The sequence below is a fragment of the Malus domestica genome, chromosome 09, assembly GCF_042453785.1.
Source record: "Malus domestica chromosome 09, GDT2T_hap1".
Classification (NCBI taxonomy): Eukaryota; Viridiplantae; Streptophyta; class Magnoliopsida; order Rosales; family Rosaceae; genus Malus; species Malus domestica.
Window position 1 is genome coordinate 8,236,907 of NC_091669.1, and position 27,189 is coordinate 8,264,095.

A 27,189-nucleotide genomic window follows, 5' to 3' on the forward strand; every position below is an offset into this window, starting at 1 on the left:
TAGTGTCCCACACAAACAGAAAACCTATCCTCAAATGAACAATGAAACTTACAACTCTTCCTCAAACAGAATGTCATGAATTAAATCCGGAGGTTCCTTGAACCACACAATCTCCTGGGTACAATTAAGCCCTAATCGAGCAAGCCGATGAGGCGCCAAATTTCCTTCTCGATGCACATGACTAACCACCAATCTCGTCCTGTCCAAACAGAAATACCTCAGGTCGTTGATAATGGGTCCAAAATTAGACCTGTCTTCGCCTTGACCGGTCATGGCGGTCAATACCAAGACCACATCTCCTTCAAAGTGAACTTAGACATCAACCGAGTATATCCCTTTGACCAACTGTTCAGCGTGCCTAGCTGCTAAGAACTCTGCATGCAATGCTGACATTGATGAATCAATTGGACCAGCTGCAGCACCAAGAAACTCCCCCACATGATTGAGTAAAACAATTCCATATCCACCCCGGTGTTGATGTTGATTCCATGCTACCTCGAAATTGCACTTGACCCAACCCTCCACAGGTCGTTGCCACTTCTACACTTCCCGTCTACCTTTCCTTATGGCCGACTTATGACACCTGTGAAACTCTTACCATCCATCTGTCCGAAGGACAATCTTATCAGGGTTTAAGTGCTTACCATTCCATAAAACTTCGTTACGGTGTTTCCATAATGACCAAATCAGCATTAGACCAAGCTCAAAACCATCTGCAGATCCCTGTAACTGCATATTGGCCAACCAATTCAATAAACTCACACCATGCCCAGTATCCACCCTTAAACCCAAACCTCGAAACCATACCGCTCTAGCAACATGGCAATGACGCAAAATATGCTCTACGGATTCCACCTGGCACCCACACACAACACATCCATCCTCTACTGGCACCCTTCTCTTACAAAGATTTAACCTTGTAGGCAAAGAATCCAAACATGCCCGCCACACACAAATCTTTACTTTCCCGGGTACACCAGCCGTCCACAACTTATTCCAAAGCTTCTCCCCACCATTACTAGTATACGAATGCGAGCCAGCAGCCCATTCCCTACTAGCTGTAGGAATCACTCGAGCAACATGATAAGCATTTCGGACTGTAAATCTCCCATGGCGATCGTAATGCCAAACTTTGCAATCGCCAATATCAAGCACACTAAGTGGAATCCCTCGAATTAATTCCACTTCCTCCTGAGAAAAAAACGCACCCAACAAACTCTCATTCCATTGTTTTCCTTCCACCCTCATCAATCCTTCCACCGTGACTTCACCATTCCAATGTAATGGTGGCGGGGTCAGAATCCGAAGGCATGACTCATCGGCACCCAATTGTCTTTCCAAATACGAATCGTCCTCCCATTACCCACCTGCCACCGAAGTCCCTTGTGGAGCATCAGTCTCGAAATAGCAATACTACGCCAAACATATAAGCTATTAGATGTTACCCTAGCCTCAAGAAAATCTGTATTAGGGAAATACTGGACATTTAACACACGATACACCAAGGCCCCGAGATTTTGCAAGAATCACCAATCTTGCTTGGCTAATAGAGCCAAGTTAAAAGCATAAAGATCTATAAACCCAAGACCTCCCTCCTGCTTAGGCTTACATAACACCCTCCAACTAAGCCAACGTATTTTCCTTTTTCCCGAATCTCCACTCCACCAAAACTTAGCTATCATCATATTCAACTCCTCACGCATGCCAAGACTATCAGCAATAACTGCATATCATAAATATTGAGATTGAAACTGAATGAAACGCAACTCTTCTCAAAATTCACCGCTTGTCCAGAAGCCAACTCATACTTCTGCAACACTTATTTAATAACCTGACCTTCACGAATAGTACCCCGGGTAAAAAGAAAACAATCATCAGTGAAGAACAAGTGATGAATGCTAAAAGCTGCACGACACACCTTGATCCCATGTAACTTTCCTTCCCACTTGGCCTTAGACAAAAAGAGCCGATAGGCCTTCTGCACACAACACAAATAAGAAGGGGGAGAGAGGACCCCCTTGACGTATTCCTCTTTCTGGGTGCACATAACCTACCAGATCCCCATTTAACTTAAAAGAATAAATCATCGTTGAAACACACAACATGACCATACGGATACACCTGTCAGCGAATCCCAAACTTTGCATCACAGCCTCTAGAAACTTCCATTCCACCCGATCATAAGCCTTACTCATGTCTAATTTCAAAGCCATAAGCCCATTAAGCCCCGATGACCTTTTATGTATATAATGTGCAACCTCAGCAGCAACTAAGTAATTATCTGATATTAAGCTCCCCGGAATAAAAGCACTTTGAGTTATATAACCTGCGGAAGAATAAGCTTCAACCTGTTTGTGAGTACTGTGGATGCAAATTTCTTCCTTCTCGATCTTGGACGATTTTGCACCTACAAAACAATTAACACCTTAGGTTAAGGCCAAGAGCCTCACGCGCCCATGATGAATGGAGGGGGCTTTGGCCGAAGAACCTCCGATGCCAAAGTTAGAATTTAGAGAGAAAGAGTGTTTAGAGAATTTTGGGATTTTTGCCAAAAAGTGTTGGAATCAGCTTTTTGGTGAGAATGGGAGTATATTTATAGGGATAGGAGGTGGCTAGGGTTTTTAGGTTTAATTTAGGTTTAATTAGCCAATTTATTTGGCTATTAAACATAAGATGAATGTTTTGGTGGTTTTTGAATTTATTGGGTAATAAAAAGGAAGAAATGGTGAAAAAGGTAGAAAAAAGTGATGGATTAGGTTTTGAAATGGGGATAGCCGGCCATGTGGTGTTTTAGGGTTGAATTGGATGTATTTTGTAGTTATTTGGATATAATGGATGGTTTAATTGACAATTAATGGGTTAATTAGGCAATAAACCCATTAATTAGCCAATTAACATAATTTAAAAGGAATGTGTTTGGGAATTACCTTGTAGAAAGGATTTGATGAGATGGACTTTGAATTGTTACCTATTTTGGGCACTTCTGTCTTGGTTGAAAGAGGGTTGCCCGCTGCTTGCGCGTAGGAACCTCGTGGTACTGCAAGGGTATTTTTGTCATTTTTGTCTAAAAATCCACGTGTCGCCCTGTGAATATTTTTGGCTCCACAAATGCCCCCACACCTGTTGGGCTGCTCGCAGAAAATGGCAGCAGGTGTAGAGATCTTCTTGCTTTAGGAAACTTAGGACTGCTTCCTATTTTGATGTAGATTCTCTCTTTAATAGGAAATTAGATCATTCTAGGAAAGGGAAATAAATTTCTCTCAAAGCCTATTTAAATCCACCTTAAGTGGGTTATTAAATCAACTTTGGAGAGCGATTTATTCTACCTTACAAGAGAGAGATAGCTTAGAGGATATTTGTTCCCCCTCCTCTAGCAATCTTCTACATCTTGCCCGTGCAAAGGACCGTCTTTCGTTGATTTCTTCGTCTTCTTCGTGGGTAGTGCTACTGCGGGGCAGCCGTCGGGGTGGTGCGGCACGTCGGCTGGCATGGGCCAAGAGTCGACTCGGCATGGGCCGATGAGGTATTGTGGCAGGGACCACTGCTTTAAGCTGCTCGACTTGGCTAGAACCAAGGGCAGCTTGTGTGGCTGGGACCTCGGATTGTGGCACTGGGGCGCAGTGTTAGGCAAGTCACATGGCTCATGTCTTTTTAGGCTTTTGGACATGACTCGAGCTAGGCTGGTGATTGAGAGAAATGAAGAGGTTGCGAACCTCATGAACTGCTGGAATGTTGGGTTGAACTTCCCTGCTAGGTACCACGAATGACGTTGGCTACTTTAACTCTTTTCGTCAGGAGAAACGTGGGCTGTTCTCAAAAGATGAGAGGAATAGGATCAAAGCAGATGCACTGGCTCGTCCAATCACTGTTGTGGATCCTGCTGCAAGTGAAGGTGGGAAAATGGATATTCTCTGCTTGCTCAAGAGATGCTAGCTGAGAAAAAACCAAAGACTTCTTTCGCTGCTCATGAGGGTCCGCTTGCTACCAAGAGGTATGTGATTGACATGACTTCTTCCAATGGGAAGAAATGTAAGGCTGCTAGATCTGAGCATGTGGCGTCTTCCATGTTGAGAATGGCTAGTACAATTGTGGATAAGATTACTCAGCGTAAAGGTTTTATCATGCCCCCAGTGCCGAAGTCTGTACCAGGACGTTCTTTGGGAGCCAATTCTGGTTCACCTTTGTAGAGACTTGCTATTATGAAGAGTGGTAAGGTGGACTCTGCTGCTAAAGTGGCGCCAAAGCCTGCTCCCTTTGTTGCTGAGATTGATTCGCCTCAGATTCAAGATCTTAAGCTTGCAATTTCTGAGCTTCGTTTCGCTACTTATGCTAAGAAGAAAGTGGATGAGCTGTAGCGCGTCCGTGTTAGTCTGCTTAAGAAGAATGAGCAACTGAAGGGTGAGAAGGATGGGCTTGAGGTTTTAAGATCTTCTCTATTTCTCCGGAAGACTTGCTTGCTTTTACTTTTAAGGCTTCCATTGGTGAAATAGTTGGAGAAGTTAGTGCCCAGACTGGGGCAGCCAGGGGTGAAGCGTCGGATGATGCCGCTGCTAAGAGCGTTACGGCTGTTAAAGGTGTGGCGACCGAGTAGTCGTGGGATGTCCAAGCTGCTGTAGTGTAATATTTTAGGTAGCCTTTAGGATTTTCTTTGTTTTTCCTTGTAGCTTTTGTTTTGCTTGAACTCATTCGGCCTTTGCTAGTTGTTTATAAACATGTTTTCCTTCGTTTTTCTTCATCTTCACTTCTTTTGTTCATGCCCTAACCTTTAGACTTGATAGACCAGTGGCATGCATGCTACTTTTTTATAAGCAGACAAACTCGCGTAGCCTATGCAGCCGTAGGTGTTGGTGTAGAACTTTGCAAAGTTGTTAGCCATAGGGTTGGCAGCCGGATGCCTTACTTACAAAAGCAGACAAGTCCGCGTAACCACTAAGCTGTTAACCTTGACTTTCTTCAATTCCGTAGGTTGCGTAGCAAGTATCACAACACTTTAGGACTTGGTGTAGGTTGTTCCGCGCTTGGCAGAGGTGAAGCTTATCGACTACGTAGCATGTCGGCAGTGGATAAAACTTCGTATATGCGCGCTAGCTTGTTTAACCTTTCACAAAATGTGCAGTTGTATAAGTCTAGTGCGGCTTCACTGCTCGAAGGGCAAGCCGTAGGCAGTCTTCCGGAATCCGTAGGCTACCTTAGTGCACTCGGTAGCAGCTTTAGGATTCCAGGGCAGCCGTCCATCGGATGTACTGCGTAATGTGCCCTCTCCGTCTCTAGGGCCCGGTTCCCCACGGATTAGGCCAAGAGACCCAAAATCCTTTAGTTAGCTAAGCCTTGAAAAAGACCATTGCGGCTACTTCTAGGAATCCCGGCGCAAGCCATCGTGCATCTAGTTATACTAGGGCAGCCAGGCTCATCCACGTCTGGATATTCGGAGTGTAAAGTTTATCCTCCCATCTTGGAGAGCTGACCCATATGGGTATCGGAGAATTGGTTTACCCTCTCGCACTGGAGAGCATGGTTGGTCCCTCGGGGGGCGCAATTCCTGCGATGAGTCCCTAAGAAGGGCGCAGTCTTCTTTTGAAGTGCATGAGTGATTAGTTGTTGTAAGCATGCAGCCAAGCCAAGTTGTGATTACTTCTAAATTCCTCATTGAAAAACAAGTGAAACGAACGAGAACTTTAGCTGTAAGGTAGGAACTGCATAACAACTGGATAGTCCTCAGCTTGTGAGGTGGTGCCTGTCGAGCTTATTGAGTCTTCGGGTTTTGATGTAGCGGAATGTCACACATGGTACTTCTTCAGATTGTAGGCCATCCATTTCTTTTCAATCTTTTTGCCGCTTCATGGTGGTAAGGGTGTAATTACTCTTGCCCCCTACTCTGCTGATCTTGTACGGACCTTCCCAGATGGGATCCATCTTTTTGGAGCCTTCTCTGCCGGCAGTGATGAAGGCTTTTCTGCGTCGTCGACATGCAAATGCCAGAAGTCTCCATCGGGTGGAGTAGGCGCAGCTAGAGTGTGCTCGGCTACTTCTGAGGCATCGTTGGGCTGCTCTGTTGCGTCACCTAGGCTCGGCGTGAAGACGCAGTAGGGAGCTGTGGAGATGGGGCCATGTCATACGCAACAGGAGATGTTCAACTGCCGGTATTGGGCCACTCTAGAGTTGAATCATTGAGCAGGGGTCGGCTAGGGCCGTGTGATGCGCAGCAAGAAATGGTACTCAACTGCCGGTACATGTTGCTCCTATGTAGAATCTTTTAGGGTGACGATGACGAAACTTGCTTTCGAGTGTGTCCTTCCAGTGTTGCGTTCGTCAGAAAACTTTACATCCGCCAGGGTCTACGCCTTTATCGTTGCGCGTCTGGATTGGGCAGAATAGTACGTCATTAGGATGATTGCATGCGTTTGAAAGTAAAACTTGTGCTTCTGGGTTGCAACAACTATCGCCAAAGTTAGCTTTTGAATTTTTAATAACATCGAGGAGAGCTTTTGAATTGTAGAATACAGGTAGCTGTGGAATACAGGTAGTCGGGCCCCCATCTCTTCTCGCATGATGGTAGAGCTTATTGCTACTTTAGATACCGTCAAACATGTGAATAAGTCATCCGCTGCTTCTAGGGAGGTGATGTCGGCTACTTCTTCAAGTCCTTGAATGTTCATTGGCGAGCCTCATCCCAAAGTGCATATTTCTCTGCCAAAGTAAAAGAGTCTGCCAGAGTTAGCTCTTCTTTCATGATCAATTTTCTGAATAGCGGGTGGTCTGCTGGAAGTCCTTTTTGGAAGGCTGCTCTAGCTATCGAGTCGTTGCATCCGACTATTTTTGCCTTCTCTACTTTGAACCTCATCACATAGTCGCGAAGTGACTCATTTGGGTTCTTCTTGACGTTGAACAAATGATCAGATTTCTTTTTGATCGAGCGATAAGATGAATATTCTTTGGTGAAAACCAAAGAAAGTTCGTAGAAATTCTGGATGGATTGTGGCGGCAGGGTGTAGAACCAATCTTGCGCCTCGCCTTGTAGAGTGGTGGCGAATATCTTGCACATAAGCTCATCGTTGTTTCGATAAAGGATCATTGCGCTTCGGTAGCGCTTTAAGTGTCTTTCCGGGTCTTCATCCCCTTTGAAAGATGTGAAATGTGGCATGCTGAACTCTCGTGGAGGCTCTGCCTGCTCGATCTCATCCGTGAAGGGTGACCTGCTTATGTTGGTCATGTTCCGTCGTAGTGCCTCGTCGGTGACCTCGTTGCGTTGGAAATCATGCAATCGCTTGGTCAAGAGTCTCTATACTTCTTCCTGAATTTTCCTTTGTTGGGGAGCGGAGCTCTCGGCTGCCCCCAGCCATGACTTTCTGGTCTAGGCTGCTCTTCCATGTGTTTGGCTCGTCTACGCCGCAGATGCAGTGCATGTGGTGTGTTCCTAGCAGGCGAGCAAGTTCTTCGCAGGCTGCTGGTTGAACTTGAGCTGGATTGAGTGACTGTTTCTCTCCGTCCGTCGTGCTGCCTACTCTGATGTGAGGTGGATGATGCTCCTTGTGGGCTTAGCCGTGAATGAACACTTTGTCCGGAAAGTTCCTCATGTTGACTATCGGAGTGTGACCTCAACCGTGAATGTATGCTCATCCGTGGGCCTAGTCGAGAGTACACGCTCCTCCGCGCGCTAAGACGGGAGTATACGATATCTCGGGAGCCCAATCGGGAATGTACACTGCCTGAACGTTCGGCTTGTGGCTTGGTCGAATGGCTGCTTGCCGGGACGCTGCTGGAAAAGTTCGTCTGCCCTTGTCCTACTTCGGGATACCTCGTCCGGGGCACGTTGGATCCCGATGCGTTGCAAAAGTTGATTCACCAAAGTTGTCGGTTGTGCAAGGGCGCTCATCAACTCTATGACTTGTCGAGACAAGTGTTGTTCGCCATTTGGATTGGAAGAGCTTGGAAGGAATGCGCCTCCTTGGGCAGTGGAAATGTGGTAGACTCCGGGCGCGAGATTTGAATTGGGAAATGTCAAATCCGCGAAAAAATATGGTGAGAATGCCCCCGGCTCGATGGTAGGTCCGGATGGTTGAGATAGTCTTGGGTCGACTTGGGCTGCTTGGAAAGCCAATAGAGCATGATGGGCCGTGAGAGTGGGCTGTTCGTCAGGAGCAGGCTGGGTCACGAGAGCAGGCTGCTCGGCAGGAGCAGGTTGGGCCGTGAGAGTGGGCTGCTCGACGGAAGCAGGCTGGACCACGGGAGTGAGCTGCTCGTCGGGAGCAGGCTGGGTCACGAGAGCAGGCTGCTTGGCAGTAGCAGGCTGGGCCACAGGAGTGGGCTGCTCGACGGAAGCAGGCTGGACCACGGAAGTGGGCTGCTCGTCGGGAGCAGGCTGGGTCACGAGAGCAGGCTGTTTGGCAAGAGCAGGTTGGGCCGTGAGAGTGGGCTGCTCGACGGAAGCAGGCTGGACCACGGGAGTGAGCTGCTCGTCGGGAGCAGGCTGGGTCACGAGAGCAGGCTGCTTGGCAGGAGCAGGCTGGGCCACGGGAGTGGGCTGCTCGACGGAAGTAGGCTGGACCACGGGAGTGGGCTGCTCGTTAGGAGCAGGCTGGGTCACGAGACCAGGCTGCTTGGCAGGAGCAGGCTGGGCTACGGGAGTGGGCTGCTCGACGGAAGCAGGCTGCTCAACGCGCGGTGCATGTGAATGCGAGGCTTGGGCTTGGGTCCATGTAAACTTGGATGGCACGGCTTGGGTCGTGGTCTTGGATGGCACGGCTCGGGCCGTGGTGAAAGCTCCATGGACCTCGCCACGAATGGCTACCGAAGTAGCCACCGTGGTGGTTCCCATGGTGGCCGTGGTGAAGGCACCATGGACCTCGCCGTGTGTGGCTACCGAGGTAGCCACCGCGGTGGTTCCCATGGTGGAAACTCGTGGTGGTGATGCTGCTCCCCTTATTGTCGCATTTTGCCTCACGGATCTCCGCACTCCCATTTCTTGAACACTAGAATTTTCACTTATGGAATTTTCTAAATTTCTAGCCATTATATTTTGCTTATATGTTTTATCAAAGAACCTTTGCAAATAAAAAATTCTAATAATAAGAACGTATGAAAAATATTCAAATGGACTAGAAAATAAAGAAAAAACCTTTTTTGTGCGAGAGTCTTCTACGAGTATGGATTTCAACTCTCAATGAAAGCACCAATTTGTGGATGCAAATTTCTTCCTCCTCGATCTTGGACGATTTTGCACCTACAAAACAATTAACACCTTAGGTTAAGGCCAAGAGCCTCACGCGCCCATGATGAATGGAGGGGGCTTTGGCCGAAGAACCTCCGATGCCAAAGTTAGAATTTAGAGAGAAAGAGTGTTTAGAGAATTTTGGGATTTTTGCCAAAAAGTGTTGGAATCAGCTTTTTGGTGAGAATGGGAGTATATTTATAGGGATAGGAGGTGGCTAGGGTTTTTAGGTTTAATTTAGGTTTAATTAGCCAATTTATTTGGCTATTAAACATAAGATGAATGTTTTGGTGGTTTTTGAATTTATTGGGTAATAAAAAGGAAGAAATGGTGAAAAAGGTAGAAAAAAGTGATGGATTAGGTTTTGAAATGGGGATAGCCGGCCATGTGGTGTTTTAGGGTTGAATTGGATGTATTTTGTAGTTATTTGGATATAATGGATGGTTTAATTGACAATTAATGGGTTAATTAGGCAATAAACCCATTAATTAGCCAATTAACATAATTTAAAAGGAATGTGTTTGGGAATTACCTTGTAGAAAGGATTTGATGAGATGGACTTTGAATTGTTACCTATTTTGGGCACTTCTGTCTTGGTTGAAAGAGGGTTGCCCGCTGCTTGCGCGTAGGAACCTCGTGGTACTGCAAGGGTATTTTTGTCATTTTTGTCCAAAAATCCACGTGTCGCCCTGTGAATATTTTTGGCTCCACAAGTACCTTTGCCATTATTTTGTACAACACATTGCACAAACTAATAGGCCGAAGTTGAGTCATCATCGTAACATCTTTGACTTTGGGAATTAAAGTAACATGGGTATAGTTAATTTTTCGAAGAATAGTACCTGATGTGTGTTGGAAATGTGCCCTAAAACCAATCATATGATGATACTTTACGGACATTTCGCATGTTAAACTAATCTAGTTTAACTATAAAGGGCAAAGATTATTGTTTGAGCCGTCTCATATAAATATTATATGCTTAAACGATAAAGTCCAAGGAATATGTGATTGGGAGAATGCGATCTAATGAAGTTAGATTCATGAGACCATTCTTTCGTAGACACATCCTAAATGTTCCTGATCATAGGATTGCCAATTGGGCATTGACAGTCCGTTAAGATCAGTACGTACTGTGTCTTCTCTCAGGGAGAGTGACTAGTCTCGAGTCATTGGTGTGTGTGACATCAAGACAAGTACGTAGGTGCTCAATAGAGAATGAATTCACTGAACACGATCAACGAAGAGTTCTCATATTCATGTCACATGAGAACTCATGGTTGGGATAATGCAAAGTAGTCCTTTGATCTGAGGCATCGTCGTTGTCTTGTGGTTAAGTCCTTGATCTTTGATTATGTCAAACGTCATTCCATTGGAGTGTCCACGGCATCGTTGGGGTTAAGCCACTTAGCCATGGAGGCAAGTGAATGCGCAACAAGGGATCTCTAACCTTCAAACTGTTTGAGGGAGAATACTCTATGATATGATTTAGAATCTCTGGCCAGAGTATGAATGAGATTTAGGAATGCGTTCCAAATCACATTCAAGGTAATCATATAAGCACACGAATCACATTGGATAGTAGACATGAATAAATAAACTATCAAACCAAACAATGTGGTCAAGAGTATTGTATTAGAGAAAGACCGTATTGCATTTGTAATCCTAAACTGAATAGGTTCTCCACCTCTTCTGATTAGCTTGGGTAACCATGATATGCTGCTAGGTGTCACTCTTGGTTTGTGGAAGCCCTAAACGTGTATAATCACTAAAGGGAGAATTGAAAGTAAGTTTCAATTCACAATCGATTTGAAAGAGTTTGAATCGCCCACTGCCTCGCTAAAAGGAACCTAATGGATCGTACACTGTGTAAGGTGGAGATTGAAGAAACAATGGAGATGAGTAAGAATAATTAAATGGTTTAATTATTTATGGCAATGATTAATTAATATGTTAATTAATCAAACGAATAAGTTCGTTAAAGACATCGGGATAGTTTTGGACGTTTAGGCCCAATGGGTTTCGAACGTCAAGCCCATTGACTTAAGTTGTATGACAACTTAATTCACAAAAGCCCAAAAGCCCAAACAACACCCTAAGGCCGGCCATATGGTTAAGGGTAGTGAACTTGGACTTATTTACAAGTTTGCCACTCAAATGAATAAAGGTATAAATATGACTTTATAGCCAAAATTCATTAAGGGGTTTGTTTTAGAGAAAATTGGAGAGAACATGTCTCTCCCTTTCTCTCTAAAGAGGCCGGCCCCTTGAAGGGTGCATCTAGCAATCCCACTACTCCAAGGTCACTCATTTCTTCTCCAATCTAACCTTGGTGAAGATACTTAGAGGTTCTCTATTTTGGGAACTTGGAGAATCCTATTCTTCCATCCAAATCCATAGATTTAATATGCAAGGAATGAAGGCCCTCTCTTTGGGTGATTAGCCTTTGCTTATGCAAAGAGGAATCTACAAAGGTATAAATTTCAACTCACTTTGTTTTGAGTTGATTCATGGTTCACCAATCTACTAGGCTTTGAATTTCATAGTTAATGTTTTGTTTTTAAGTGCATGCAAGCATGATTCCGCCTTTAATTGTTAATTGCATGCTTATTGATGTTGCTTAAATGAACATGTTTTCACAAATTTATCCTTCAAGTGGTATCAGAGCCTAGGTCTAGTAGTTGGTGAATCCTTTTGGGTTTTGTAGTTCATAGTTTTGATTTAAAAGTTGTAATATGTTACAAGCTTTATTCTTGTTTCTTTGAATGTAAATTTTGTTAGAAAATTTGCCATCTCAAATGTTGTGGATGTAGTTCATATGAGCATGAATATTGGAGCTAAAATTTGGTGCCATGACTTTGGGGATTTTCGGCCAAATCCAAAGGGTGGATTTTTGGGTTCTTGTTTGACTTGTTAAAAGTGTTTTCAAGTGACTTTTGGAACCCCTATGTACCCTAGTTTGGTTAGATGTTATTTCCCTAAAGCTTGAATGGTTTTGGAATGTTTTTGGGTGAAAAATGTTCATGGAAAATTTTGAGTTTTTTCGTGAGTGTTCTTCATTGTTCTTGACATTTTTGCCAAGAACAAAAAGGTTTGTGTTTTGATTCAAAGTTTTGATTTATTTCATAAAGTTTATGTTTTATGTTTTTCAAATGATTTATTGCATAAGATATTTATTTGAATGGTGATGGAAATGGTGATGGGTGTGTAAGGATTAATTCCCTTTCACACACACCAATTGCACCACTTGTTGCTTTATGTCTAAAACTCACAAATCAACACACACATCACTATCCTCTTCCAAAGCCGGCCCTCCCTCAAGTGGGGTGCTTTTGGGGCTTTTATGCAATTACATAAAGTTTTGATACTTTTGTGTATTTGCACTTTGGCCCAAAAGTTTACGTTTTTACGTTTAGGTCCAAAAACGCTAAAGGACAAATTGTTTTGCTCCTTTAATGAAGTTTTTGCATTGATTAAATTTTGGGTTCTAGTGTAATTACATGAAGTAGTGGACTTTTGTGTCTTTACAAAGTGACCCCAAAAGTTTTGCAATATAGCCCAAAAGTTGAGGTTAATTGTTTTATGGCCCAAAAGTTGTGGTTATTGCATATTGGCCCAAATTAAGTAGAGAACAAAATTGTTTTGTCTCTTTAAATGAGAATTGGATTTTCATTTTGTTTAGCTCCATTTAAATCAATTTTATGGATACAAAAACCAAATGAAAATGTTGCATTCAATTTAATTAGTTAAAGTGTTAATTAATTAAAGGGTGATTATGAACCTAAGCCTAATATAATTGAGCTATGTGATAGGCCGTTTCAAATTTGTTTGAACCAAGGGAATGTGTAGATTAGATTTTGGTTGTAATTTGATTTGATCAAATGTTGTAAAAGGGCATAAGCTCTTCTTTACTTTAAAGTAATTTGTTTTATGCAAATGTTGTAATGAGCATAAACTCACCTTTACTTTGAAGTACTTCTTTCTTGCTTTATATGATATGCATGAAAATGAAGTAGTTGGGTCCAACGCCCCTAAGACAACACGCCTTAATGTGATTAAACGCGTAACTAAAATCAATCACCATTCCTAGACCGAGATTCAACACAAGGCTCGTGTTGAATCTAAACAAAGGTTCATAGTCATCCTAAGGCCCTAAGGCAACTATATAGTCCATCAAATGAATGCAAAGGTTATGTTAGTAGTATCATATACTCTTACTTTAAAACCGTTTTATAATCATAGTGGGAGTATTATATACAACTAAAAACAATCATATGGACCAATAGTTGTAATAGGACCAAAATTGTTTTAATAGAGATTAAAATGTATGTTTATATGTGATGAGACCTAAAACCCTCAACCAAACCATTATTAAGTTGATAAGCGTGAGAGTGCTTAGAACACTCTTTCGTAGGCCTTCCACCGTGGTGGGATCCAATCGTTTATGACTTGTACACCGGCTTCACCCTATCATGGGGGAGTACAAAGTGCATGCTTATACTCAGGAGGAATCCATAAACATATGATGAGGTGAGTGTAGGCAACGAGGATGGCCAACATCGTATCATCGTGAGGCTATTCTTGAACCCCTTCGCGAACTAAGCATGGTGGGAATGACTTAACTAAGTGCAATGGAGCCAACATCATATCATTGTGAGGTGACATTCTCTAGAGGCCAAATAAGATGGGTACTTGCATTAGTTGCAAATGAGTAAGCGTACTCTCTCATTATTATTAATGCTAGCCAACATCATATCATTGTGAGGTGGGCTTGGTAATAGTGAGCCTCCCATACCCTACTAGGAGTTTCATCCAAAACTCTCGAATTCCAATGAGGGATATGGAATTTGCCAAAAATAGTGGGTGGTGCTATTTGATTTAAAGACCCGAATCAAATGGCTTAAATCAATCAATTTATATTCGTTATGTATTTGTTTACCAATATATTTGCAAACGCTATCCAACACTTGACAAATAAAAGCCGAAAGCTTTAGTTTCCGGACTTGGTACTACAAAACCATAGATTGTCTTTAATGGCTTGTAAATATACCCAAGTAGTCTTATCCTCACAATCTTCCTATTTGATAATGTATCATTAGAAGAATATGTTAGAAGAAGTCTATCATAAAGAGGACAACACTTTTAATGTCATAATTCTTCAATTACAAATCGTTGTATGAAGAAATAGGAGTTGCTTTGAACAACTCTTAGTCAATGCAAACACTTAGTGCTTGTTTCTTTGTTACATGAACAAAGAACTTGGGAAGAAAGCACAAGGGCATGGACACTTTATGTGCCATGATTCTTCACTTACAAATTGTTGTATGAAGAAATGAGAGTTGCCTTGAACAACTCTTGAAAGTTTGTAATTATGTTTAGAACATAATGGTTGGTTGACAAAAATAGTCCATTAACATGGACTTATGATGATTTTGAATCATTGAGTGTTGAAGTGATAAACCACTTAACGAGACGGAAACTAGGCAAGGACTTCACCTTTGTTTCCCTATCCTTATAGTTCACTAAGTTTATTGTAAACTATGTAGTGAACAATAACCACATGCTCTCCAAAATGTTTGATGTGTATAACACAATTGAAATAAGTTTCAAGAGAGATAGTGGGAGTTTAGGGACCATGACTATTGTAGTCAAAGGAGAAGTCAAATGAAGAAGATAAAATTAACTCCAAGGGAACAAACTTTCTTTATGAAAGGATGGACATTGGAAGGGGTATTTGCAAGAAATGTCTTGCAAGTGTCAAGAACACATCTTTCGAAGGTGTTGTAAATTGTTCTTGAATAGTTCAAAACAGTTGGTTCTTCTACTTGAAAGCTTGATTCCGTATTAGTAACTATGTTTTACAATCGTTGTAAAAGTGTGACTAATAAGAAGTAAAAGATATATGAGAGAAGAAAAAGGTGCTTCACATTCGGAACGTGAATAAAATAAAGATCTCTGCGAAAGCAGATAGTACTTACTTCCTCATATGAACTACCAAAGAAATTGGAAAAACCAAAGATAGTCTTTACATTCCAATTTTAAGGAACTTAATTCCGTCACTATAGTAGAGATGGATGAATGTTTTGTTTGACAAAACATTGTTCTTTATTAATCAAAGATTGGATTATGGTAATCTAATTGATTGTCTCTATAGTAGAGATGATATGGTAGTGTTAACTGTTTAGAATACAATGATGCTTAAAACCCAAAAGGTTGCAAGATAGTGACTAATCCCAACTAAAGTTGTGATACCTCTAAAACATAAATTACGAGTTGGTAATAAATGGATGCTTTGGATCGTTAGATCCGGATCCAATGCCTTCTTGTTAAATTGTATAGAGGCGAAATGTTCGAATCTTTATTCTTTTGGAAAGAAGAAAGAATCACAAAATTGTTGAGGTTAAGTCACTTAGATGTTAGTGACACTTGTCCACAACATAATACTACTCATGTTATATGACATTCACCGAAGATCACTCTCGGTTGGACTATAGTTTATTTTGAATAAACACAAGTTCAAATACTTTGCAAAAGGTTTCAAAGAATTCAAGAAATGTAAGTTGATGAGTAAGACATCTAAAGTATTTACATCCTTAGATTTGATCCAAGGAATGGTAACACTTTAGAATAGTTTTCTTGAAAGATATCAAGGAAAATAGCATCATAAGATAATGAATTTTCTCCTTTAGGAGAAGAACGAACTCGAATAAGATTTAGTTCGTTAGATGTTATCTATTACCCATATATAGGATATATACTTCTAAAACAATATGATTGTAAATTAGAAGATCTTCCAATATTTTCATGACTCCATAAGATGTAGTTGGAAAGAAAGACAAGTCTCAAGCATGTTAAGATTTGGGGTTGTGTGCTAATAAGCAATATATGTTTGATAACAATCTTGTGGGATATCCTTAAATTAACTTTTGGATATCGCTTCTATAAACCAACTAACAAATGTTGTTTTGTCGGGTAGTTCATTGTAATCTTACAATGTGATTTGCCTAAGAGCAAATGAACGAGAGATAGAACTCAAAGAATGGGTTCTTTGAGAAACAAGAAAGTAATCAACAAATATAAACAACCTAGTTCCTATACCAAAAGCTCCAAGGTAGTCAAGAAGGATTTATAAACCGTCTCAGTTGAATGGTTTGAACTTTATGACTATGTCATAGAGTTGCATCTCTTAATTCGAAAGAAATAAGAATGAAAATCCTTATGACTACATTGAGTGCATATACGATATATACTCAAGGAAATGGTAAAGTACCATTTGACCCGAAATAATGAAACCTTCATAAGCTAATTGGTAGCTTAAGGTAACTACAATCAAAAGGATGGTTGACTTTGAAGAAACCATTTTTGACGTAGTCTTGGTTTCAATTAATTCGAAGATAGCTAGCTACAACTAAATGGTGATTCAATGTTTGGACATAATATGGGTTTTCGAAACCATTATTAAGATAGTCTTGATAATATATGTCTAAAAACTATGAATCACAAGACATGTAAGTTGTAGAGATCCATCCATCATGAATCTTAGCAAGCTAGTGGGAGCTATAAGCGTCTTATGAGAGAAAGGTCAAATCGTTTGATTTCTCATAAAGATGTAAATGAATCTTTTGTTTACTAGGTTTACAAAAGATTAGTGGGAGTTAATCATATTCCTAAATTTGTATATATATATATATAAATATATATATGATATATATGAATATATATATATATATATATGATATATTAATTTTGGAAATGAAAAGAATACTTCTTCGTTAAAGTTATGACTTTAAGCATTCTATAACGATAGAATGTATATGGGAGACATAGTCTATATACATGGGATGAAAATATGTATTGATAGATTTCAAGATATAATTTGATTATATCAATCCCTAATAATAGACAAAAGATTCTAGGAAGTTTCTCATATGATGATAAACTTCAATTAGAAGGATGACTCTAGTGTGACTAGCAAGTTGCCCTTCTCAAAGGGAACGTGCCCTTTTGACTCCCAAAGAAATAATGCGTAAATAGATTCCTTTATGTATACGCACAAAGGTGATTTATGTATTTCATATTGTATGAAAAACATTTATATAAGTTGTACCTAGAAAGGTACAAGACGATATCAGTGCAAGCCCAGGATCAGAACCATGGCAACTGTCAAGTGAGTCCTTAAGTATTTAAGAAATACTAAAGGATAGATTCCTCAAAGAATGAGGAAGAATTAGAGTAACGTAAAGGAAGCGTAAATGTATTAGATTATGAATCTAATCCATCATTGGATGTTTCTTCATTATGAATGAAGAGATAAACGGATATCTCTTTATTATGACTAAAGAGATATTTGGATGGAAACATTAAAGTAGTGACTTTAGTGTGTTCCATTATGAATGCAAAATATATTGCCATATAGAAGTTTACAACAATGTTGTTTGGATGGGAAAGTTCATTTATGAACTCTCTATTCGGTTTCAACCAGAAAGTGTATCTAGTGTACTGACACTATGACACTAATGGGGCGATAGCTCAAGCCAGGGAATCAAGGTCTCATCAAGATCCGAACTCAAATGAGAGACTGAACCACATGATTGAGAATCATGTATAATGGTGACGTCGTTATTCTCAAGGTTGCTTCTATGGATAACATATAGATATCCATTGTCTAGGCCTACTATTCAGCCATTTATGAAATGACTACAGAAGAGGTATCATCACTGATGACCAAGCTGATTGGCTCTAGTGCAAGTAGGAGATTATTGGAAATGTGCCCTAAAACCAATCATATGATGATACTTTACGGACATTTCGCATGTTAAATTAATCTAGTTTAACTATAAAGGGCAAAGATTATTGTTTGAGCCGTCTCATATAAATGTTATATGCTTAAACGATAAAGTCCAAGGAATATGTGATTGGGAGAATGCGATCTAATGAAGTTAGATTCATGAGACCATTCTTTCGTAGACACATCCTAAATGTTCCTGATCATAGGATTACCAAGTGGGCATTGACAGTCCGTTAAGATCAGTACGTACTGTGTCTTCTCTCAGGGAGAGTGAATAGTCTCGAGTCATTGGTGTGTGTGACATCAAGACAAGTACGTAGGTGCTCAATAGAGAATGAGTTCACTGAACACGATCAACGAAGAGTTCTCATATTCATGTCACATGAGAACTCATGGTTGGGATAATGCAAAGTAGTCCTTTGACCTGAGGCATCGTCATTGTCTTGTGGTTAAGTCCTTGATCTTTGATTATGTCAAACGTCATTCCATTGGAGTGTCCACGGCATCGTTGGGGTTAAGCCACTTAGCCATGGAGGCAAGTGAATGCGCAACAAAGGATCTCTAACCTTCAAACTGTTTGAGGGAGAATACTCTATGATATGATTTAGAATCTCTGGCCAGAGTATGAATGAGATTTAGGAATGCGTTCCAAATCACATTCAAGGTAATCATATAAGCACACGAATCACATTGGATAGTAGACATGAATAAATAAACTATCAAACCAAACAATGTGGTCAAGAGTATTGTATTAGAGAAAGACCGTATTGCATTTGTAATCCTAAACTGAATAGGTTCTCCACCTCTTCTGATTAGCTTGGGTAACCATGATATGCTGCTAGGTGTCACTCTTGGTTTGTGGAAGCCCTAAACGTGTATAATCACTAAAGGGAGAATTGAAAGTAAGTTTCAATTCACAATCGATTTGAAAGAGTTTGAATCGCCCACTGCCTCGCTAAAAGGAACCTAATGGATCGTACACTGTGTAAGGTGGAGATTGAAGAAACAATGGAGATGAGTAAGAATAATTAAATGGTTTAATTATTTATGGCAATGATTAATTAATATGTTAATTAATCAAACGAATAAGTTCGTTAAAGACATCGGGATAGTTTTGGACGTTTAGGCCCAATGGGTTTCGAACGTCAAGCCCATTGACTTAAGTTGTATGACAACTTAATTCACAAAAGCCCAAAAGCCCAAACAACACCCTAAGGCCGGCCATATGGTTAAGGGTAGTGAACTTGGACTTATTTACAAGTTTGCCACTCAAATGAATAAAGGTATAAATATGACTTTATAGCCAAAATTCATTAAGGGGTTTGTTTTAGAGAAAATTGGAGAGAACATGTCTCTCCCTTTCTCTCTAAAGAGGCCGGCCCCTTGGAGGGTGCATCTAGCAATCCCACTACTCCAAGGTCACTCATTTCTTCTCCAATCTAACCTTGGTGAAGATACTTAGAGGTTCTCTATTTTGGGAACTTGGAGAATCCTATTCTTCCATCCAAATCCATAGATTTAATATGCAAGGAATGAAGGCCCTCTCTTTGGGTGATTAGCCTTTGCTTATGCAAAGAGAAATCTACAAAGGTATAAATTTCAACTCACTTTGTTTTGAGTTGATTCATGGTTCACCAATCTACTAGGCTTTGAATTTCATGGTTAATGTTTTGTTTTTAAGTGCATGCAAGCATGATTCCGCCTTTAATTGTTAATTGCATGCTTATTGATGTTGCTTAAATGAACATGTTTTCACAAAATTATCCTTCAATGTGAGCATTGACTTAATCCCATTACACACATCTTTTCCAACCACTCCCCAATGCTTCTAATAGAAACCTGGTGACATACCGTCTGGTCCCGGCACCTTCGTAGGATGCATCTGAAAGACAGCACACTTTATCTCTTCATCCATAAATGGGCTAAGCAGGGAAGAATTCATCTCATCCGTCACCTTAGGTGAAATATGGCACAATATATCACCAAAGTTCTCTCCTCCACTTGAGCGAAAAAGTTGTGTGAAATAAGACACCACAATCTCCTCCATCCCCCTACGATCATCATGCCAACAAGCATTATCATCCATTAACCCATATAAACAGTTCAGCTTCTGCCTCTTATTAGCCTTCTGATGGAAATACTTTGTATTGCGATCCCTCAGTTTTACCCAATTTTCTTTCGAACGTTGTCTCCAAAATTGCTCATCTTGTTCAAGCAATCTGTTTAGCTTTCGAATTAGCTTTTTTTTTTGCTCAATAGACTCATCAGTGAACGGCTGCCCTAACAAACTCGTAAGCTTATCCTCCACCTCTCTAATTTCCTTTGGTTCTGCCCGTGCATTGTTCCAAGCCCAGTTAGTAAGCTTCATCCGTGTCATCTTGATTTTCTCAGTAACTTGGAACACTGGAGAACCGGCCACCTCATGGTTCCACCCATCTTGCACCACTTCAGTACAACCCTCACGCAAATGCCAGCTTTCTTATATCGAAATTGTTTCCTTCCTCTAATTGGGGATCGCCCAAACCAATTTAGTAATACCGGCACATGATCCGATGTAGTTTTGTTCAAATGATGTGCTTAAAAGTTTGGGAATAACTCCATCCATGCTTGAGTACCCAGAGCCCTATCCAGGCGAACCTTAATGCCACCGCCCCTCGTTGTGAACCATGTGAATTTATTTCCTGTGAACCCAAGGTCCACCAAGCGACACTGCTCCACCGCCCCTCGAAAGCCCTCCATTTGTCTATCATGCCGAATATTACCACCTTCCTGCTCATGGGCTTGAAGGATTTCATTAAAATCTACAATGCACAACCAAGGTGTGGAATCATTACCTACAAGTGATGTCAACAATCTCCAGGATTTAAACCGATCACAAGTAGCTGGATAACCATAAAACCCAGTAAATCGCCAATAATCAATATCACTTGGGACACCCACATCAAAATCAATATTGTTTGGAGAATAAGAATGTAAAAATAACTTTATTTCATCATTCCAAAGAACACAAAGGCCCTCTGAATTACCTCTACTATCAACTGAAAAACAATGATCAAAATTCAACTTAAAACGTAACCGTTCCATGCAACGAGAATCACTTTTAGTCTCGCACAAGAACACAATAGTGGGATCTTGATTAGATACTAGCTGTTGAAGCGCATGAACTGCCCGGAGGTTCCCAAGCCCCCGTCAGTTCCAACTTAAACAACTTATTACTTTCGGTGGGGTTGACCCCTGTCAACCTCTGCCGCTGAACTGGACTGCGTCAAATTCGCATTCAGTCTTCCTCGACCTACAATCTGAGAAGAGACTACCTCATCCTCGCGATTCATCCTTTTCCCTAGCACCGGAAACATTGCACCCCTTTCCTCTCTTGTCGTAGGCTGTAATTAAGTGGACATATTCCCGCCACATATACCCCGCCTTGGTCTCTTCTTCCTGAGCCTTTGATTATGTTCAATGATAGGCAAAAGGTTGAATGGGTCTGAACCAAGCCCCGAGTTCTCACCCACCCGACTTGATGGGTCTCAGTCAACTTGCCTGCCTATGAGATGCTGCTCAACCAATCCCATCTGCTGACCCACCACAGTCTCATCTCCACACCGAGGCCCAAAGACCTCAACATCAGTCATAGCAGCCCTTACCTCCCTGCTTTCCGGAGCCACAAAAATGTGTTCATCCTCCCCATCCACAGTAACTACTCTAGCTTGTAGAAATATAGCATTACTGGAAAAGAGACTTCATTCAATATAAAATAAGCACAATATATAATATCAGTACTACAAAATACTAAAGTGGTTCATCTCAAATCCAAACCTGAAAATTATCTATAAAAAGAAGCGATGCACGAAACTTTCAGAGAGGTAAAACAAAAGAAAAAGAAAAAATTCACACCTCGTCAACGACTTTTCCAAATCATCTCTTCCAAACTGCACTTGAAACAAGAAATAAGCCGACTCGAATAAAATAATAGATGAAATATCACAATCCCCAAAAAGAAAGAAAAACCACCTCCTAATTTCTACCTAATAAAAGAAGAATATTAGAAACAATGAAAAAACAAATAGAAAAATATAGCGCAAGAAGACTAGTTAGCAAAGTTTAAAAACCTGCGAAAAACAACTCAGAGCATCTCCAAAATCCAAAAAAAAAAAATAACTCCTTGAAATAGAAATTTTATATTTTTTTTGTTGGCCAAAAATTATGCTCTTAAAGGGAAGGATGTAAAATATACATCAATTTTCCAAATGTAATATACATCTTATTTTTCATCTTTAGAAGGTGTGCGTGTGCCGCATGAGTTGTAGAGAGAAAAATAAATGAGATACCAAATTTACATCTCTTCCATAGGAGTAGAATGTACATCTACATTCACATCTTCGGAAATGCAAAATAAGGTGTAAATATTGTGATTTTTACAATTTAGATTTGGATCTCTCCATGGAACTGATGCTCTAGAGAAGAGATACGCTGTTTCATGTCTTGATTTATGAATTAGTTGTTGATTCAACTTATTTATTTTTGTTAGCAAACTCTAAAACTTAAATTTAAAGAATATTAAGCCTAACAATGATAGAATGAAGAGATGTCATTTCATGCATTGGTTTATAAATTAATTGTTGATTCACATTGATATAAGTAAATAGTCTTCTTAGTCTCGGATGACTTACATGAATAGTAAATACATATTATGTTTATGTTGAATTCGATATCTAATTAGTTTTTAACCCGTTGAATAAAATATCATTGTATAATAAAACATCGATATAAGTACATACAATGTAAATAACTATTTAAAATTTCATGTAGGTATGGTCTTGTTTGGACCCAAATTTACACCATCGGCCCGTGTAATCGAGACCGTAGAGTAAACATAGTTCTCAGCCGTCGGATGGAAAAGTGAAGATATTTTTGTTAAAAGATAATATTATGGTTTTTATCATAATTATCTTTTAATTTGAATTATCTTGACATATTTTTAAACGGGATGGATAGGATGCAAATTATATCCTCAAGTAAGAGATACAGTTCAAATTAATTTGGATGTTTAGCAATGAACGTGCAGATTCAAAAAAAACTTGGGGATTTGATGATTTTAAAGTCATGGTCTTGGATAATGATGGGATAAGGAACCTAGGTAGACTAGGTCTTTTTACATGGTGATGGATGGTGTCAGATGGGGTTTTGATGATAAGAAGTTTAGGTGGGCTAGGCTTTTTATGAGATATGATAAAGCCTAACTTTTATTAGGTTTGAAGAGTCACAAAAGCTGGAGGATAGGCTTTGGCATTTCACACGGATCAATTTTGAAGGAGTCAGAGTTGCAGTTCGTGCCAAGCAAGTACAAAATACTATAAATACAAGCTATTCTGCGACAGAAAAGCCCTACAAAATCAATACAAAATTGCCCTGCGCAAACTCTCACAACTTGTGATTTTTCTTTTTCTTTTTCGCTGACACATCTTCCGTTGGCATCAACAGCACTGTGAAAGCAACCGGTGATATCTTAAGTCGGCATAGATAGCTCTGTCACCGTAGAATCAGCCGATCTCGCAGCATCTTCCGTTGGCATCAACAGCACTACGGCGAGGACGACTGGTTACCTATCCAAGTCTCGGTCGAGAAGGATTTCCGAATCCTTATTGGTCGAGGTCATCTCATCAGCCTTCTCGGCGAAGTGAGGTGTTACCAGGTTATTGTATTCGGCACGTTGAAAGCCGAATTCGGTTCGTGAACTTCGCATTTTAGCAGCCTTGTCTTCAGGCTCTAGAACCCAAGAGGCCGAGAATTGTTCCTTCCTCGGCCGCAATCGCAAGACAGAAGTCATCAGCGCGCTCAACGCAACATCAACAAATTTACTCCTCGGCCGAGCTCGGCCGACGAGTTGGCACGCCCCGCAATCACCGAAGGACGTAGTTAGCTTAGAAAATACTCGGCCTGCGCGCCACGTAGGCTCTGTAGTTTCTAGGGTCAACAGGTCTTCAATATCCATATCCCAGTGAAAAGTTGGGCAATGCACGTAGCAATTGAATCTGCAAGCTGTACAGAGAGCCTCTGTGATCTGCATGCATTTAGTGAGCCACTTGCATGTGTCATGTTTGAATTTTGCATTGATTTCGCATACTAATTAGTTAGTTGCATGTACGGATTACGTGTATTTGTTCATGTCATTTCGTTTTAAGGTCTGAAGAATTTATGCAACTGCTTCCCCTTTCCCTTTCCATTTCGAGGTGCATATATAATATTTGATCAGAGATTTTAAATGTGAGTTGTCGTTATTGCTTCTTTTGATAAGACATGGGGTCGGGGCCGCTATTGCACCGTAGTATTTTTCTAGCTTTGGTCTGCTCACCCGACACACCAAAACACATAGCTAAAACGTGCATTCTTTATTGGTCCCGTTAGTTATTGGAATGGGAATCATTTCCCAATCTCGCAAGATATATATTGTTGTTAATTGGAAATGGATGAATATTAGATTTGGGATTAGTTTCGTATGTTTGATTGGAAATGATAATTTCTTAATTTTAAAGTATATTGAAGGTCTAAGTGAATGAACTTTCATTTGGAGGGGAATAGCAGATGATAAAATATGAAGAAAACTCATCTCTTCCAATCGTACCATTTTGAAGAGGACTGTAAATAGATTAATTTTCTTCATAAGTAATCTATCTTCTATCCTCCAGTTGGTCATAAATTTACATTTCTCACCTCAACATATATAACTTGAAATTAGGTAGTTATCTATTCCAATCCAATCCACTTACCAAATGAGCACATAAGTGTATGAGCCAAGTTAAATTTTGAAACCATAGATAGAGCGACGAATCCAAACCCGACAGATAAACAGTCAAACTAAAATAGCCCACATGCGTTTCAATCTTGCGATGCAACCGTAATTCAATAAATTAAACAACGAGACAAGAACACAATAAGTTTCTCATCGTCTTCTCTTGGTCGCACAACTCTGGTCATGGATAAGCTTTATTGCACAACTTGATCACAAACAATGAATGATATTATATGATGGAAATTAAAATATTTCACTCAAATAACTTTCTAGTCTAACTCTCAATTAAATTCAACGACTTTGCTAGATGGAATTTACACTCAAAACTTTAGCTAAAAAAAGATTACTATCTCTGACATTCTCAGTATATATGAATCAATTTTACTAGTCGAGAGCCAGAAGCACATTAGCCCTAAAGCCATTTTTATATGCAACACCCTGAAAGACCTTGGGCAATTTTTTATCTTAGAAATTACAAAGCTTACGCCGCGGCTCGCATGCCAAGCAACTACTGAGATAACTACATTCTTCTTGCTGATGTAGGCATGCCAACTTGGGACCGAGTTCGGTTGAGGGAGGAACACTCTCGGTCTAGGGTTCTAGAACCTGAAGATTGGATTATGCAATATACTACTAAGTTTAGGATCTTCTACAACAGATTCAACTACTTCAACTATATTTGTAAAAATATAAGTACACCGAATCGATATTAGGCTGTAGAGACAAAGATGCTCAAAAGAGATGAGTGTCTTTATGGTAAATGTTTTTCAGCCGTCTAAATGCCGAATTTTGAAGTGCACTTGTGAGTAAGTAATTATAGATCACCTCACTTCATCGAGAAAGCTGAGAATTGACCTCGTTCGACGAAACAATCGTAGATTCTTCACCGACTAAGATTTGGATTGATAAGCAACCAAATTAGAAGTAGCGTTGTTAATCCAAACTGAAGGTACTTCGATTAACTGGTTTTACGGCTCTAGTGATGTTAATCCAAACTGAATAGGTCTAAGTTGTCAACACAATGATATTAATCCAATTGCTTATGAGTTGACGAAGGGGTTAGTGAAACAATTAGTATTTTCTCAAGGGTGTGAGAAGGGTTTTGCATAGAGCGTTCAACTGTTTGTTGAGTTAAAGGTCATTCTACGCAGCAAAACCATTTCTATTATAGGGGTGAATTTCGTAATGGCCAAACCTGTTGAAGTAGAGTCCTGCTAGAACTATGATTCCTCGGCACCCACATGGAAATCCTTGATGTTATCTCATCAAACCCCTCTTCTATTAGAACATTATCTCTATCTAGCCTCAACCTATTTGACTTGAACTAGGATTTGAACATAGTCCCTTTATGTACCCAATTCATTTCTGATTTGATCATCCACAAGTTTTGATTCTTGGAATGATTCAAATCCCATCATGATCCTTAGCAAGTTTAATTCATTTGAGACTCTACCGAGCCACACCTAAGTTGGATCCTTTAGTAATCTCAAATTCATTAGGACTCGGTCGAACTGCTGGCACTACATTCCTAGGCTAAGAATGCCACCGGCCTGAAGAATCACCATTGAGCCGAGAATCACGGCCTTCCGTTTTGGTTTATTTCCTCTCGGCCCAAATTCATTCTTTGAGGCACAAACACTTATGTGATTTAATTTTGTGCTCTGTAAAAAGTAAGTAGCAAGGACGGTGGAGTTATTGAGTTAATGCCCAAGGCTTCTAACAATTAACAATTGTTATTCTCTAATAGTAATTATCTAATACTAAGTTATTGTGTTAGATGTTTGATTCTGAAATGTTATTCGCCTAAAAATTACTCATATCCTAACACTCGTTCTTCATACAAGATGGCATAGTTTCTTCAAAGTTGCTGAATCACTTCATTGCATAGCATAGAAAAATACATAATAGACATTACAGAATAAAAGAAGAACCACCTCTTAATTTCTACCTAATAAAAGAAGAATATTAGAAACAATGAAAAAACAAATATAAAAATATAGCACAAGAAGAGTAATTAGGAAAGTTTAAAAACCTGCGAAAAACAACTCAAAGCATCTCCAAAAACAAAAAACAAAATTCCTTGAAATAGAAATTTTATATTTTTTTGTTGGCCGAAAATTATGCTCTTAAAGGGAAGGATGTAAAATATAAATCAATTTTCCAAATCTAATATACATCTTATTTTTCAAGGTGTGTGTGTGCCGCATGAGTTATAGAGAAAAAAAATAAATGAAATACCCAATTTACATCTCTTCCATAGGAGTAGAATGTACATCTACATTTACATCTACGGAAATGAAAAATAAGGTGCAAATAATGTGATTTTTGCAATTTGGATTTGGATCTCTCCGTGGAGATGTTCTAAAGAAGAGATACGTTGTTTCATGTCTTCATTTATGAATTAGT

At 40.1% G+C, this 27,189-nt stretch overlaps 1 protein-coding gene across 1 annotated transcript; it reads right to left on the bottom strand.

Annotated features, from left to right (window-relative positions):
• Nucleotides 1-312: 312 nt before the first annotated feature.
• LOC139187750 (uncharacterized) lies at nucleotides 313-21,625 on the bottom strand. The gene is made up of 11 exons (XM_070804329.1): nucleotides 21,534-21,625; nucleotides 21,138-21,253; nucleotides 21,020-21,031; nucleotides 20,609-20,794; nucleotides 19,845-20,438; nucleotides 2,109-2,407; nucleotides 1,837-2,050; nucleotides 1,610-1,723; nucleotides 1,368-1,462; nucleotides 645-1,191; nucleotides 313-413 (listed from the first exon to the last, which is right to left on the bottom strand). Exons 1-11 carry the CDS (start codon nucleotides 21,623-21,625, stop codon nucleotides 313-315), a joined length of 2,370 nt encoding a protein of 789 aa, XP_070660430.1.
• Between the last annotated feature and the right edge of the window lie 5,564 nt (nucleotides 21,626-27,189).

Excerpts from the sequence above, each read along its gene's own strand:
- LOC139187750 (XM_070804329.1), bottom strand. The coding sequence starts at position 21,625 with ATGACTGATGTTGAGGTCTTTGGGCCTCGGTGTGGAGATGAGACTGTG. Across the intron at positions 21,254-21,533 it reads GAGCAGCATCTCATAGGCAG|TCCAGTTCAGCGGCAGAGGT; the intron begins GCAAGTTGACTG and ends AATTTGACGCAG. Across the intron at positions 1,192-1,367 it reads ACAAGGGACTTCGGTGGCAG|GAGGAAGTGGAATTAATTCG; the intron begins GTGGGTAATGGG and ends TTTTTTTCTCAG.